At 39.1% G+C, this 15,871-nt stretch overlaps 1 protein-coding gene across 12 annotated transcripts in view; it reads right to left on the reverse strand.

The window, feature by feature from the left end:
- CTNNA3 (catenin alpha 3) overlaps positions 1-15,871 on the reverse strand; it is a 394,943-nt gene that overhangs the window by 106,826 nt on the left and 272,246 nt on the right. For all 12 annotated transcript variants that reach the window (XM_088059440.1, XM_088059438.1, XM_088059441.1 and 9 more), the window contains one exon: positions 9,841-9,997. In XM_088059440.1, the coding sequence (XP_087915566.1) occupies positions 9,841-9,997 (157 nt within the window). The remainder of the gene's footprint in view (positions 1-9,840; positions 9,998-15,871) is intronic.

The following is a 15,871-nucleotide window of genomic DNA, read 5'->3' on the forward strand; positions in this document are numbered from 1 at the left end:
GGGAGGCAGGAGACAATGCAAGATTTTCAATTAAAACACAATGGATATCGTGACATCAACAAATCTGTCGGAAGAAGACATTCCTCTAAAGAAAACTGAAAATGACTCGTTGAACTATCTGTTTTGACATGGAGCATCACAAGCTCTATTTATTGTAATAAGAGAGTAAGAAAGATAGATTACTGTGGTGCTGACTTTTGAGGTGGTTGGGAGGAATTCAAGGCAATCAGAAAGGTGTTTCTGCTGGCAAGCTGGTATAAACCACTGTATAAAAGAGGAGAGAGAGATGGGAATAGTACAAAATGAAGAAGAGTCCAAGTAGCTCTGTAGAGCAGAAAGCTGTGAATCACAAACTGGAGGCACCAGGGAGGAGTGAGATAAGCACTGCAGCTGGTAACTGCATGCTGGATTTCCAAAAGGCTCTCAACTGCTACTCCCCGAGAGCTGAGATGGCATAGGATAAATGACAGATTTACTGGTGTTACTCCTTACAAGAGACAAAACAAGGGGCAGAAACAAGCAGACAGTCTTCCCAACTCTGTAAGCCAGCATTTCCACAGGGATTGGCTCTGAAATAGTGTAATTCAAAGCCTTCAAAAGTAATATAAAAGGAGAGTACTGAAGTAATAACAGAGGGAATTTTTCTTGTCTTGTCTCATTCCAGGCAGTCAAAACTGACAACAAAGAACTGAACACGGAATCACAGCACCAAGTGATCAGTGAATTAAGCAAACCAGCTCAATGCCAATGAACTCAAATGTGTAATGAAAAAAACCCCAAAGCCAACATAAAATACTGACCTGACCTATAAATTGGTTACTGCAGTTGAGCACAGAAATTTCTGAAGCAAATTAATAAAACTAGAAACACACCAGCTCAACAGTACTTAAAGGCAAATAATGCTGTGATTTCCCAAAGATATATCTTTACCATCAGGTATTCTAAGATTCTGCAAATAGTTCTTGTCCTTACTTCCACTTAGAAATACCCATTTTAGCAAGCAGCAGAACTAAACCTCCTCCACCTCCACAAGATACATCCCTACGTTGTCGAAATGACAGCTATTATAATGTTGTGGAAGAAAGAGTTTAAAAGAAAGTGTATGGAGAAGTAGAGGGCATTCCCAGAGAGGACAAAGCAGTATGATGGTTTTGACAGAATTTCCAGGCAGGTCATTAACAGCTAAGAGCTGCATCACCTACACACAGATCCAGCTCTTAGTCCTGATTAAAAAGGAAAAATTCAAGGCCATTTTCTTACAGGCCAGGTGAGAACAATGAAGAGGGAGCTTAACCATTTTTTAAGTTTAGCAAATTCATATTTATCCTGAAGCACATTACAGTCAGGCTGAGTAAACCTGATTTAAAACTTACTGAAATCCACCATGTAATTTACCTTCCTGTTGGAACTGTAATTAAGTGCATACATCTCTACTTAGATTCTTATGCTTATTCTCCTACAAAAAGCAAGGCATGGCATTTTGCTATTGCAGGTGCCAGAAGGCCAGCATAAAAACATCGAATTTAATCTTAAGTCTCTGAATAGCATCTTGCTGGTTTGGGTTTTTTTCCCCAGGATCTCCATTGCTATGCTAAGGGCGAATCTGTAATTGGCAATTTTTGTGATGTATTTATCTGTAAACATGCTACATGGACTGGAAAAGTGGTAATAAACTGAAGCAGAACTTTAAACCACCGGTGGAAAACAAATTATATCACGAGAGGTAAGCAAGACAGAAATCTGAATCATTCCCTTACTCCCTGCCCAAGTATTTACAGTGTCTTTTGCAGTTTGAGTGACCTCAAATGTCCAGATTGCCATCAGAATGACTAAAACTGTTCAAAGTGATGTGAAACAGCCTGGTCAAAATCTAAAACTTAATGCTATTAATACCTCCATGCTGAGACCTGGCCTCACCATACACAGAAGTGCTGTTTTTTTAACATAATAAAAGATGTGGCAATGTCACGAAGGAAGGGTGATCTTGGCTCTACAAACAAGCCCTAGGGAGCCCCTTGGATCTCTCCATCTCAGAGTCCAGTGTATTTCAGTACCCACAAAGATGAAAATTACTGCATTATTACCTTATCTATTTTGGTTAGCCCAGATGACACCCAACACTTTGTATCTGACTTGAGCAGACCTGTGCATTCTGACAAAAAACAAGTGACCAGTGAGGCACATAAAGCTGTGCCTGTAGAAGCACAGAACTGCACTAACCTCAGACTACCACGCTCCATAATGCAGCCTTAGTGTAGCTGTTCAGCACAATGAACACTAACAAGCATTCCTGAATCACTGAATAAAACCAAAACACAATAAAGTGCATCCAAAAAAAAAACCAAAAAAAAAGATGTAATGTGCTGTTTGCAAGTGGCTCCCTTAAATTAGCAGACAAAGCATTAAAATTTTACCACTCTACCCTACCCACACGCACTTTGCAGAAGGCTCTTTCATTTAGTTTTAATGAGAAAAGGAGGAAAGAAGGAAGGACACTAGAAATTCTACAATATAAACTTCAAAGGAAAGAAATTAGATTTTGGTGTGGAAGAGGAAAGAAATGAGAAATTTTCATGGAAAAGCACACTGAAAGAACCAAGCAAATTTAGGAATAAAATCAGGAGAAATCACTTGTAAAAAGGTTTCTAAACTTCAAAATGCTACAACACTGGATACAACCTTTCAGAACTTTTAACCTGAATTTCAGCACTTGCCATTAAATAAATTTCTGAGCATATCTACAACTTCCAATGGCACGTGAGAAGAATGTGTAGGGATGGACAGGCTCTTCCAGAGTAACTACCACTTTAGCTTGGATGCAGTTTGCTGATGTGTGACCTTTAGGATCACAGATCCTAAAAGAAGCAGGACCACTGCTTAGCAGACACAGTGAACAGAGGTTATGTTAACCACCTCTGCTGCTCTGCACCCTCCTCTCTCAGAACATCAGAGATTAAGTTAAATTAAGCTATTTTTAGCTTGAAGTTTGCTGGTTTTGTTGCAAACAAGAAAAGGGGGTTTTACACTAAAACCCCAGGGCTTTCTCCTCCTTTCACTTGTAACAAAAAGATATTAACACCCCCTTCATTTCTTGGCCTGTTTCCATCCTGCCTGCCTGCCTCCTATGGCAACTATAAATTATTCTTTCAGATTATCTGAGGTTCTGGGGGAGAAAAACCCAGCACTGGGTAGACTATGACACAATCATGGATAAATGAATACGATGCCAGCATCAAGGAAGTTATTTCTTAGAAACACCTTTATACAGAATGTGACACTGGGGAATGAAGAACAGTTCAACAACAGAGTAACTACCACAGGGCAGAGATAAGGATGGCTGGGTGATATTCAGAGAATATAATAAAACCTGGAAAAGTACTTGCATGTAATTGCATTTAGGGATATGAAAAGGCAGACAAACTAAACGGACACTAGTTGGTTTTTTTAAAAAAAATGACTGATGCAAAGTAATTTTGAAGAAATAGGGGAAAGGTCTGCCTCCATTGTACAAAATTGGATAATGCTACAGATCTGCTACATATTTGAAAAAATCTAGCTACCAAGAGGAAATACATCAGACTGGAAGATCAAGGGGAGAATTAATAACATTTTATATTAGTCTAATCTCAGTAAGCGTTTTCTTATGTAGGAGAGAATGACTGTATCATCCAGAACTCTCCCAAAATGAGCCTCTCTGCCCACTGAGTACCAAACAAAAACAAGGAAGACTAAAATTTGGAAATGTATTCAGCTGGAGATGGAGGAAGAAATGCTCAGCAGACTTGGTAAAAAAAAATAAAATCACCTACTTAAGAACTACTTTTTCTAAAAAAGTTATGATTCATAACAAACACTGGGTTGACACTAATGCAGAGATGATTCTATGAAAAGCCTGCAACTGTCTAACTTAAGGTCTCTTAGGGATCAAGTGTGGCAAGAGTGACAACTGTTCAGTGCAGTCAATGGTGCCTGAGTGCAGGGCAGTACGAGCCAAGAACAGCCCAAACTTCACTCAGCTGTTTTATGTTAATGTCTGTTTGTGATTAATGCCATAAAGCCTACAAAGAACACCAGCAATATACACAGGAACAGAGCTGAGACACAGAAGTCCATCTCATGTAGCTCCTCCAAAGAATGCAACAAAAACCAAAAGTAACCCTTAAAGCCAGGAACAGCTTGGAGAAGAACTTCACTGAACAGATACTGACTTCTGTGCAATCCAGCCAAGAATCAGTTCAACAAACCAAGAGGTTTTTGTCAGAATCTTTCCTAAAAGGGTTCAACTGGTTTAGTACTACACAGAAATAACAAAGCACTAGGTCCCCATTCTCCATCCTCCAAAAAAACCTCTTACAGAAATACACTTACATGAATCTACTCTTAATTGATGTGATTCAGATGTACTTCATTCTTCTCTTAGTGATGCAACCAGGAGAAGGGATTTGCCAAGTAGACTTTTTTTACATTTTCTTGCAGTGGATTAATACTAGTTCAGTGTTGGATTGCTTAAGCTTTCTTGTACAATAATAGCTAAGAACAAGCTACAACCAAGATTTGGACCACATATAACTGAAGAAGTTTCACACTAAATTTCTGTAGGATGTTGGAAGTTTGCCCTGCTCTGCACAAGATGCTTTAGTAGAGAATCTCCAGAGCTCTCTTCTAATCCCTATTAGTCTTTAATTCTGCCATTTCGTACACACCACACGGTCACAAAGCCCACCTGACCCACTCTTTCCTAATCAACTACTGAAGATCTCTCCCAGCAGTAGGAACTGCAGCAGCAGCAGCTGGGGCTCCAGACCTGGAGCTGTAAATGCTGGGGGAAGAAGCAAAGCTGGCTATTTGCTCCCTCTGTGACATTGGTAAATTACATCTTTAGAAATAGGCCTGTGGATAAAATACATAAGGTAGGTTCCTTTTTCCTGATTATTTTTGCTCATGTTTAACTGAGAAATCTTCACTCAAATCAAACAAAAGCAGTCAAAAATATGGTGCCTTAGCTCTTGTTCTTGTTGATGGCCATAAAACTGCCCCCACAAAAAGGATTTTCTCCAACGGCTTTACTGAACATCCAATCTTTTGCTGCTTTCCTTGAATTAGAATTAAGTTTATGATGGCACAGGCTTACATTAAAAGGCAACTTTTGTTCTGACACAATGGCATCATACTGTTTCCTACCATGCTTGGAAAAACGAAATTTTTAGATTCCAAGGTAAAGATTACAAGATTGGAAACGTATCTGGCCAATCCATTTGGTGGGAGAAATGTGCAAGGTTTCCCTGGATCTGCTCTGAAAGTCTGTCCATCATCCCAGAACAAGACTACCATAGCAAAGTGAACTATGGCTCTTCTTGTCAGGAGACACTGATTGCTCTCAATTCTTCAATAAAAATATTACTCCATTTGACCTTCTCAAGTTATCGTGAATGATCCTTAATCTTATCACAGAACTTCTGCAGCAGTCTCTGAAGCCTTTTCCTATTTAAGACCCCTCAGGCCAGTTCCTGTAAGGAGCTAATGTGTGGGGGCACCTGTGGATACATTATAAAATCCTGTTCTGTTCACAGCCCTAAGAGTGGCAGACTCTCCAGATTCCGGTGCAGATGGATTTTTGGCCTGTGGCCACCTTTGCCAGTATCAATTTAGCAGTGGAAACTGCAGGGGGGAATTACACAAATCCTCACCTGCGGCAGAAATGTAAGTCACTGCACTCACTGTGACTTCATCAAGTAAAGAGCAGCAAACAAAACTGCTGGTGGGGAAACAACAAACTGGACATCAGACAAAAACCTCACAGTGCCTAATGACTTGTTAACCATTGTTTGGAATGCATTTACCTTAAAAGTAGCTCAATTAAAAGTGCTGATGCAATTACAAGGAACAAAATGCACTTCAGACAAATTGTATTTTAAGAAGGTATATAGAAGGGCAGAGAGGATAGACTTCATTTTACACAACAGAAAAAGGCTCTGTGTCACTTGCAGACTGAACTTGAAGACAAACTTACTCAAACATGAGTAGGAATGAGAAAAGAGATTAACAAGGAAACGTTTTTATGAAAACAAGGCACTTCCATTTTGGCAAAAGAGGAGCTACTATTAAAGGAACGTAAGCATTGTGATATTATAAATATGACAGAGCAAAACTCAAGACAGCAGAGAGGAGGCTGAAGAGAAAGCCCAGCTGATGAAATAATCTTAGTTTGGGCAAGGACATGAAGAGAAGGACACAGAAGTAGCACACAGGTCTGTCATTGCAAGCTCTTCCAGAAGACAACAGAAAAGGGAAAAAAAACCCAAAAACACAGGTCCTGAGAATATTGTGTATATAAACCCACTCCAGATCTTATTTATATGGTCCTTGAAAAAGTTAATTCTGGGACTAAAAGATCCAAGTCTTTTCTTACTTTTCTAACACATGATAAAATTTAAATACTTACTAATTGCAATTAGCCTGCCATTACAATTTCACACCATCATAAGAAGAGGCCAGATATACAAAGGAAGGAAATACAGACATTTCAGATTTTCTACCTACATCCACTAGGTTTACTAAGGCAATTTTGAATAAAAGAGTATTAAACACAGAAGAATCAACATTAGGAAACAAGCCTCAAACTCCATTTCAGGCTAATTGTATGAGGGAGAAGACACTAAAGAGTCAGTTTACAAAAGCAGAGTTGAGGATAAAACTTCAGATTTACCAACATGAATGCAATTACAAGCGTAACAAAACCTGTTTCCTGGAAATTCATGCATCAAATGCAACAGCACATTTTAATTTATGAATCTGTAGACTTCACACCATCATGATAAATGGATGACAGTAATTTTTAAACTTAATGTCAGTGGGTTGTAAAGATTAACACCCACATTCTTCCCTGCATAAATTAACTATCCAAAACCGACAGGCTGAGACTGATTCTCTGTTCCTACAAGGTGTAACAAATCTATGAACAACAGTATCATCATTTATAATGTTTCATAATTACAATGACTTTCTTTTTTTACACAAGTCATTAACTCTTCCTTTCCTTTATAAGGAACAGACCTCCAACTATTTGCAATCAGACCTCTTTTTCACTTGTAGAGACCTGATTTCATCTTTTTTTTGGTTCTGTAGTGCAACTGTCCTTTGAATAAAGTACCATATATAAATAGCAAGAATAAAACACAACTGAAACAAAAAAAAATAACCAATTTCAAAAAGATGCAAGAATCTGAGAAGCAAAGACAAAAAAAAACCCAAAAAACCAAAATAACAACAAACAACAACAAAAAACCACAACCATAAAAAACCCAAGCAGACAAAAGACAGCCAACCTTCCAAATGCTCACAAATCTCCTTCCCTGAGTGCCAGCGGGACAGACAGGAATGTCAGAAATATCTCACCCCTCAATGAGTTAGAGAAGAAATTTAAAATGAACGTGAAAGTAGGCAATTCTCTTGTATGATGGAAAGTTCTGGGTCACCAGAACCACTAGGGAAGATGTGTTTATTGTATTCCCTAAAAAGTGTCCTGTAACTCTGAATGCAATTCTGACCCTTCAGGATTCCTCAGCATCTGCAAGCTCAGCAACTCCAGCTCACACATGAGGAGCTGATTCGTTGGCAAAGCACAGAATCTGTTTCCAAAGGAATCTGTCATTTCAAAAGGCATTTCTCGCCCACAATGCCCATGTTGGCATGAGATGTACAATGCTAATATCTGTAGAAAAAATAGGGCCATTAAATACAGGTTCTGGAATGTGTTTCCTTTCAAACACGATGCAAAATCCTCAATGCACTTTATCTTTCCTAATTACCAAGTAATTTCCAAAAAAGGGCAGATACCATCTTCCATTACCTTTCTAACCTTTCTATTTAGCCAGAGCAGTATATGAACGTTTTAATCCCTCAGAACACAGTAATGGAGCTAATACCCAGTGGAGTAAACCAAAAGTGGATTGCACTGTTCCTTACGATTACTCCTAATAATTACTTCTTTGTTCGTGAATGAGTAAAAAAACCTTCCCAAAGCAAAATGGTGGCACTGCCATAGAGAAACACCTTCTCAACAGAGCACTTAAGAACAAGCATGACGCTTGGAAGCTTAAACAAATTAAATTAACATGTGCCAAAGGGTTCTACCAAAGCTTACAGAAGATGTTCTACACACAGTTTAGAGCAAATACAGCAGTGTTTACCTTTCTTGGACCTCATGGCATGTAGGCCTACGCATCAGTGCTACCTGAATCTGTTTCTGCTTTCACTTACTGTGAAATATTGTCAATCATTCAACTGTTTTCAACTAAAGAACAGAAATATACTAAAGAGCCAGGAGTCTTCTGTGAAATGAGCAGCTGCCCAATGACAGATTTTTCTTTCACACAATTATTAGAATGCTTAATTTTATTCTTCAAGAATTAAAAAAAAAAACAAACTATGAAATGTGCCATTTCAATGAATCATAGCTGTATGGATAAAAAGAATCATTTAGCTCAATGAATCTGACAGAAGGCTTACTACTACAAAATCTCCTGAGTTTTAAAGAGCTTCATGTATTTTATTCATTAGCAATTGACTTGTTTCATCTCTTTATTAACAGCTTTAGCAATACCTGCATAAATTTCAGGAAATTTCAGAAACGGAACATTTGCACTGTAAGCAAGAGGCAGGTTCATAAAGCACTTCCATCAAATGCTAACTAACACTGGGAGAAAACAACTCTCAGGTTATGCTTCGCTGTACAAAGATGCTGAGATACACACAGGAGAGCAGCTATTAATATCTCAGCCACACTACTTGCAGCAAGTTCTACACTCAGACCAAAGTCACTCAGGTACACCAGCTGACCTTGCAAAGCAAGGAGAATCTCCATGCCCCCAGGAAAAGTCTGTATCCCACACCAGCACACTCACCAAGGGCCTGTGCTCACGCTGTCTGCACTTGAATAGCCACACCCTGGTGATGCTGCATAAACCAAATACTACTAACTAATGGAACTAAGCCCAAAGAGAATGGGCAAGCACAGGGCCCACTGACCATACAGACACACAGAAATTAAACCACATTTAAGGCAGATGACATTAACTTCTCTTTCCCTTCCAAGTTACGCAACTTTAAGAGAAATCAAAAAAGGAGAATTATACAAAATTTACATGTGCTTCACAATATAAAGATTTCTAAATTATGCATGTGAAGGTGTATTTTAGCTGGAGCAACACAACAAACAGGCACTGGGCAACCGAAATGCTTTTGTTAAATACTTTTCCTCAGTGAGGAAAAGTTCCCAGTTCCTCAGAACTGGGATCTTTAAATTGCAAAAAGAGAAACAACTGTTTTCTGTCTTCTTTTTAAATGCTGAAGACATTCACTGCTTCAGTAAATACAGTTTACTACCCAAAGCTTCCTCACTGAAGAGATCTATAAAAGTACATTTTGGGTGACAAGTATCTGTGGCACTGAAAATTCCAGAAATTGTACTGTGCATTCCACAGTAACTGGAACACAGCGTATCACAAGAACCCCTTGTTGGAGATATATGCACAGGGATACGCACTTCCTTTCCTCAGAGACTTCTCACAGCTGCAGAGAGGATCTGAAACTGCAGAGGCAGATGAAGCTGTGGGGATGGATAATGTACCCCTGTCACACCCGCCTGGTCAGCCCCAGGGACTTCTGCCCAACTCTACACTGTGCACAGCAGGAATATGCACTGGTTGGAGACATGTGAAATAGCAGCAATGGTTTCACAAATCATTATAAAGCCCCATCTTCCACTGGTTTCCTATTGGAAAGTGATGAAAAGTTTTTAAAGCATATAAAACAACAGCTAGATTTTGAAAATTATCATACCTGATACAGCAAGGAAATCATCAATACTTGTTATATCATCCACAGCTTCAGTAAGAACACGGATGTGATTCTCCCACGTACTCCTATACATCTCCATGTTGTTTTTCACAACTTGACTTTTTGGTCTGGCAGCAAGAGCTAAAGCAGCATTAATAACCTGTACCAAAAACAGACAAAACCAACTAAATAATTATTTCTTCAGAAATCAAATCTTACATTCTATTTAACATAGCAAAGCAGCATTCCTGTTCTCCAAACAAAAGCTTTGCCCAGTTTTTGGTTGTGTTCTCAAGCAGGAAAATACCAGTCAGACGTTGCTTAGGCCACTTTCCATTTCAACTTCAAAAAAAATAAATTAAAAAGCTGATGGAAGAAGACAGCAAAATCCCAGCATTCTGGTTTTAGTTGGAAAATCACACTGTTCCAGTCTGCAAGATATCAAATAAAGGAGGTTTTACTCACTCACACACCCTTCAGGCACACATTTACCCAAACAGCCAATATCACTGCAGTTCTGAGTTTAAGCTCTTGAACATCAAGAGCTTGTTGTGGAGTGCCTCCATTGAGAGAGAGAATCAGCCTCTGCCATGACAAAGTGAGAGGCTTTGCCAGAACAACAGGTGTGGCTTTTAGGATGAGAGGCACGGGATGTAACTCATACAACACCTAGATAAAAGCAGCAGACTGGCTGTACTAAATCAGCTCAGACTAAAACCAGAAATTATATCCACAGATGAGGGTAGAATCCATCTCTTTCAGAAAAGACTAACTGAAGATGCAAACACTGGATCCCAAAGTGATTATTTCTACAGATACTCCTTCAGCCAATTAGCTAGAGAGGTTTTTTCCTAATATGGAAGTCTTTTGATGTTATATACACAAACATTTTTAAATTAAACTCACATATACACTGGGTTGAGGCTGAACATTAACCTTGCACTGCCCTTTTTTCCCTTCTGAAAACTGCTTATTTATCAAGGGAGGAATGATTTTAAGACAACCAAACACCACACAAAACACAGGGAGAACAAAAACAACACACCCTTGCTGCTGAGCACAGGATAGAATTAAAAAGCACAGGAAGAGCAGCAGGAAAAGCAGGAAAAAAACCAACATCTCAAATAAAACATACTACAAGTTATCTTTTGCTTTCTGAAAAAGGAGGCAACCGTCCAAATTGCACACTGGCCCCAGAAAGAGTCACAAAAAGACTTTGCAAGATACTTTAATAAACCAGAATATGGTGATGCATTTACAAGGACAATTCTGCCTTCCCCATTTTGGTCAGCTGGGTTCCTGACTTGGTAACAAACATTTGTTACAGTAAAGGAGAAGAGCAGATGCTCTGATACTGCCAGGTGCAAAAGGCATCAAGGCTGGGATCAAACATGCACCACCTACATGAGCATGCAAGTTGTAATTAATAGTTTTTCCAATTCTAACCCTAAACACCTGAAAATGTTGGAAAGCAGGTTTCAAGCAGTCAGCACATGTATTTCTGTGCAAATCATACATTTTGTTAGGATGCACAGCAGACCCAAAAACTCCATTCAGTGCCTATCCCTACACTGTTGCACACAAGGTATCACCTCCTCTGTTTCAATAGCAATACCCAAGATACATAACTTTTCACATGCAGTGCAATATATAAAAGCTGATTCCCATTTGGCTCTACAGCAGCTTCCCCAACACTTTTTAAAGTAAGAAATTTGTAGGAGTTCAGGTTTTAACTGTTTTTAGGTTTTCATTCCTATCACGCTTGATCCAATTTCACAGGATCAATTTTCTAAGCCAGGAGCTCAAAATTTCACCTCAATAATTCTTAGGTCACATTGGTCCTGTTTTGATTTACCACACTAACTAGTTTAGGTTTTAAAATGCATCCATCAAGACTGAAATACTGAACAGGTAATTTCTAACTTTTCTGTTTAAGCCTGTAATTAGATATTAACTGAAAGTCAAACTCTATTTCTGGTCAAATACAATAAAGTCTCTCTTGCTGCATTTTCTTTGTTTTAGCAGATTTACCAGGTTGGCTCTGCCAAAATTAACAGTGAGACTGAAGAAAGCTGTTTCAGTATCAGAACCGGCACGTTTTATCTTGCCAAAGATAAGAAGAATCAACCTTCGTCTCGCCACACACAATAAAGAGGTGAACTGCTTGTGAAGATCACCAACACTGTTACAGAATGTAGCCAACTTTACAGCTGGGTGCATTTAGAAATGCTGATTACTCAGGTATCTCTGGAAATGAAGTCCCAGAGCCTGCAGTAACTATAGCCCAGACAGGTGGGCACCTGCTCTAACAGCAGACACTGCACTGGCACATCTGATGGGCTGCAAACCATCACCTCTGACCACCTCAACAGCACAAATCAGAGCATTTACCTAAGGCTTCCCTCAGCAAATTCACAGCTGCAACTGAAAGCAGGTCCATCCCACACAAAGGCAGCTAATCCTAAATTAAACAATAAAGGTGACACTGTCCCTTATGGCTTCCCTGGTAAGTTGCTCTAACCCTTAAAATCTTATTAATAAAATACTTAATTGCACTTGGGATAAACATGGCTTCTGCAAGTGTGGAAACAACTCCTAGGAAAACAGCACAGAACAATTCAGACTGACAGCAATGAAATCATAATCCTGTCATATGTAAACTGCAGAGCACACTACAGCTGCCTGGGAACCACATCAAGGTACGAGCCTTGTGAGCCAAGCAAGGCTGCTGAAGTTTGCTTAAGCACAGATCTACTGTCAGCTTTGCTCTATCTGGAACTGTCCCAAAGCCGTGATCCCCATGCATGGTTCAGACCGTGTACTCTCAATCTGGTCTAACAAACCTGAAGACATACATTAACAAATAAGTAAAATGAAGGCTTTAAAACTTTTTCTCCTGTAAAAAGAAGAAAAAAAATCAAAAAAGGAAAAGAAAACTTCACCGTGGGGCATACTCAGACTCACCAACAAAAGCCCAAGTGAAAAATGCCACTTTCTTAGGCTTCATGAAGTTTATTAGCTTTTCTACTTTACCCCAACTATCATCCATGAGGTAGACTTTTCATCTGAATTGGCCTGAAGACACAATGAGAGCAAAACTTACCCAAAGCTCCTGCTTCCCCACTACTTCCTGATCTAAAACAAGACTAACATTTGTTACTGGCCAATTACATATAGCCTTATTCTACCTTATTACAGCATATTAGGCTGTTCAAATTCCATTATTACTTCTTCCCCGTTTGTATTTCTGTGCACAAATCTCACAGTCCAGGCGACCAGAAAGCTGCTACTACTCCTGCCCACTGCTGGGGCATTTCACTAGGAGCTAAATTAACAGTTTTGAAATGAACCCTTGGACTTGTGAGCAGAACCCAGGCGAGGACAGCAAATACAAGCTGCACAGCAGTAATATCCATATGTCCAGGATACATCATACTCTATACATTCCATCAAATGAAAAGCAGCCTCTGAGGTTTAACAGCGCAGCGATTACGCAAGTTGAGAGAAGCTTGAGGACACAGCAAAATGATGACAGCAGTAAGATAATCCTACCTGTTACTAACTGCTGAACAGCTGGTTGCTACATCAAAATGCAGGCAAGTTAAAATGAAATCTGAGGCGTGCACAGACGTGCAGCTTTCAGGGATGTTCTCCTGTGCACAGTGGGTTAAAACAGAATGTGTGGGGCAGAGAAACAAAACACTGTGACCACGACAGGCCCACAAGCCCACACCTGGACACTGCTCACACTGCCAGCTTAAAACTGGGACAGTTACTCCTTTATTGCAGAAGTCACAACTTGGGGACAGCACACATTCATCCTGCCACACAGGCAGGGAAGCAGGGCTCAGTGAGATGGTGCCTTTAGGGAAAGATGAATCATCCAGCCAAGGTCAGGCAGGAGACAACTCAAGGGTAAAAAGTGCATATGCAAGGTCGGGTTGACATTACAAGAGAATACCTCTACAGTCTCTCAATTAAAAAAAAACACAGAAAGAAACTATGGCAAATGTCTGTTATAGCAGTGACTACAGCAGAAGAAAACTAGAAATTTCTGAGAACCTGAATATAAGGATATTCTGAACACCAAAAACTGTTAGTCCCTCTAAGCAAAACAAGAAAAATACCTAAATTAATGCCTCGGGTTTTGTTTGGTGATTATCTTTCTTTTCGGATGAACAGGAACTGGCCACCCAGCTTTACATTCACTTGCACATCCAGCAGATTAATTTCCAACAAAATTAGGTGGGCAAATACATCAACTTGACACTATAACAGCAGAGCCAAGTTCAGTAAAATATTTCTCAAATATGCTCAAGAAATTTACCTCCAAGAATCTAGGAAATGTAATGGAAATGTAAACAGTGCAACAACACCATGACAGGATTTCCTAGGTCACCACTAGGACACAATGGTTCTGCTCAAGAAACCACAGAAACATGCTGGCACTCTGCTATTTTTGTTCTTTTAACACAAAATCATGGGGAACTTATTCCTGTCAAGCTGTGCCTTGTATTTCTCTTAACACAGTGGGGGAGCCTAAATACCCAGATATACCCAAGCTTTGCAAAAAAAGAGTATCTATTTACCACTAAGTAAAAAAAAAGCAAACTTGAAAGCAAAAAACTCCACTATAATGGTAAAAAAGTGCAAGGATATGTGACATTTGCTTTGGCATCTGGCCTATAAAGCTGCAGTAACACAGATACAAAAAACCCATAACAATTTAAGAGCTTTGAAAGCTGAATATCTTGTATACAACATATTTTAATCATAAAATGCATTTCAGTCAATATAAACAAATAAAATCGAGGTCATATTGATAACAGCTCTAAACAATACAGACACATTTTACCCAAGGGCTAAGTGCATTCCAAGAGTAAATAAATTACTGGCTATATTTGTTAATAAAACTGACTCGAATTGTTTTGTAAATTCAGAAGGTAAATTCTAATCCCCACTGGAAACAGCTGAAAGTAGATGCAGAGTAAAGGGAGATTGTTTAATCATTGTATCAAAAGTGACATATCAAGACAAAGCAAGATTGTACTTCCACAAAAAACTGTCATCCATTTCTGAACACAGGAGAATTTCCATCCACAGCCCACTCCTTTCCTCACAACATCCCAGCAAATGCTACCTCAGCAGCATTATCTAGTCCTGACAGTTATGAGGAGCTAAGTCTACATCACCATAAAGCTTCACATTATCTTCAAGATTAAGACACCTACTGCTACAGAGGGACTCAAAAATCCAACAAGAAACAATGACACAGTAAGAACTCAGCAATCCCTAAAACACTAAATACAGTGGTGAAAACAATTAAGACAAATTATGATCCAAGATAAAATTTCCAAGACTATTTGCAATCACTACTTTGGCAGAGCTAGTTTTTGAAGAACTTACTAAGACTTTCTCCTTTCCCACAATTTAAAATGCAGGAAGGAGGGATCTCACTCAAGGCACATGGTTTAACAGTGAACATACCTGACTATGTTTGCTAATAAATTCAATAAGTTCATTATAAGTTTACTTGCTCTGAGAATATGAGGCAACTTGAAGCACTGCAAAAAACAGTAGTGAACAAAGAGTTACATTATCTCACTTAAATATCTAGCAAAAGCTTTCTTGATACCAACAATTAAAGGAAGATTAAACTTCTACATGGTTATTAAAAGCTACTGGCCAAGGAACTTGTGGCTGAATTAAGAGCGTACAGATAAAACAATCCCTCAAGAACAAACAAAACTGTGGGCAAGGGGGTAACCCAGCAATTCTACAAACATTATGGTCTGATACCCCAGGCAAGAAATTAGACACAATTCTGCATGGCTTTGTCTCCTGGTGTCTGGGCAGTGGCTGCCAGTGATACACAGAAATACGTAATCATTACACCAGGCAAAGTTTTTTTGTATTTTATTAAAGCAAATTGTACAATTTCACTCAAAAACAAACCTTGCAACATAGTATAGGCCTGCTGAGAGGCATGATGCACTCCTCAGGAACAAAACCAAACCCACAGACAGCAAGCAGT

Source organism: Pseudopodoces humilis, chromosome 9 (genome assembly GCF_049639895.1).
Source record: "Pseudopodoces humilis isolate 2021_Gansu_Grassland_sample_001 chromosome 9, ASM4963989v1, whole genome shotgun sequence".
Taxonomy (NCBI): domain Eukaryota; kingdom Metazoa; phylum Chordata; class Aves; order Passeriformes; family Paridae; genus Pseudopodoces; species Pseudopodoces humilis.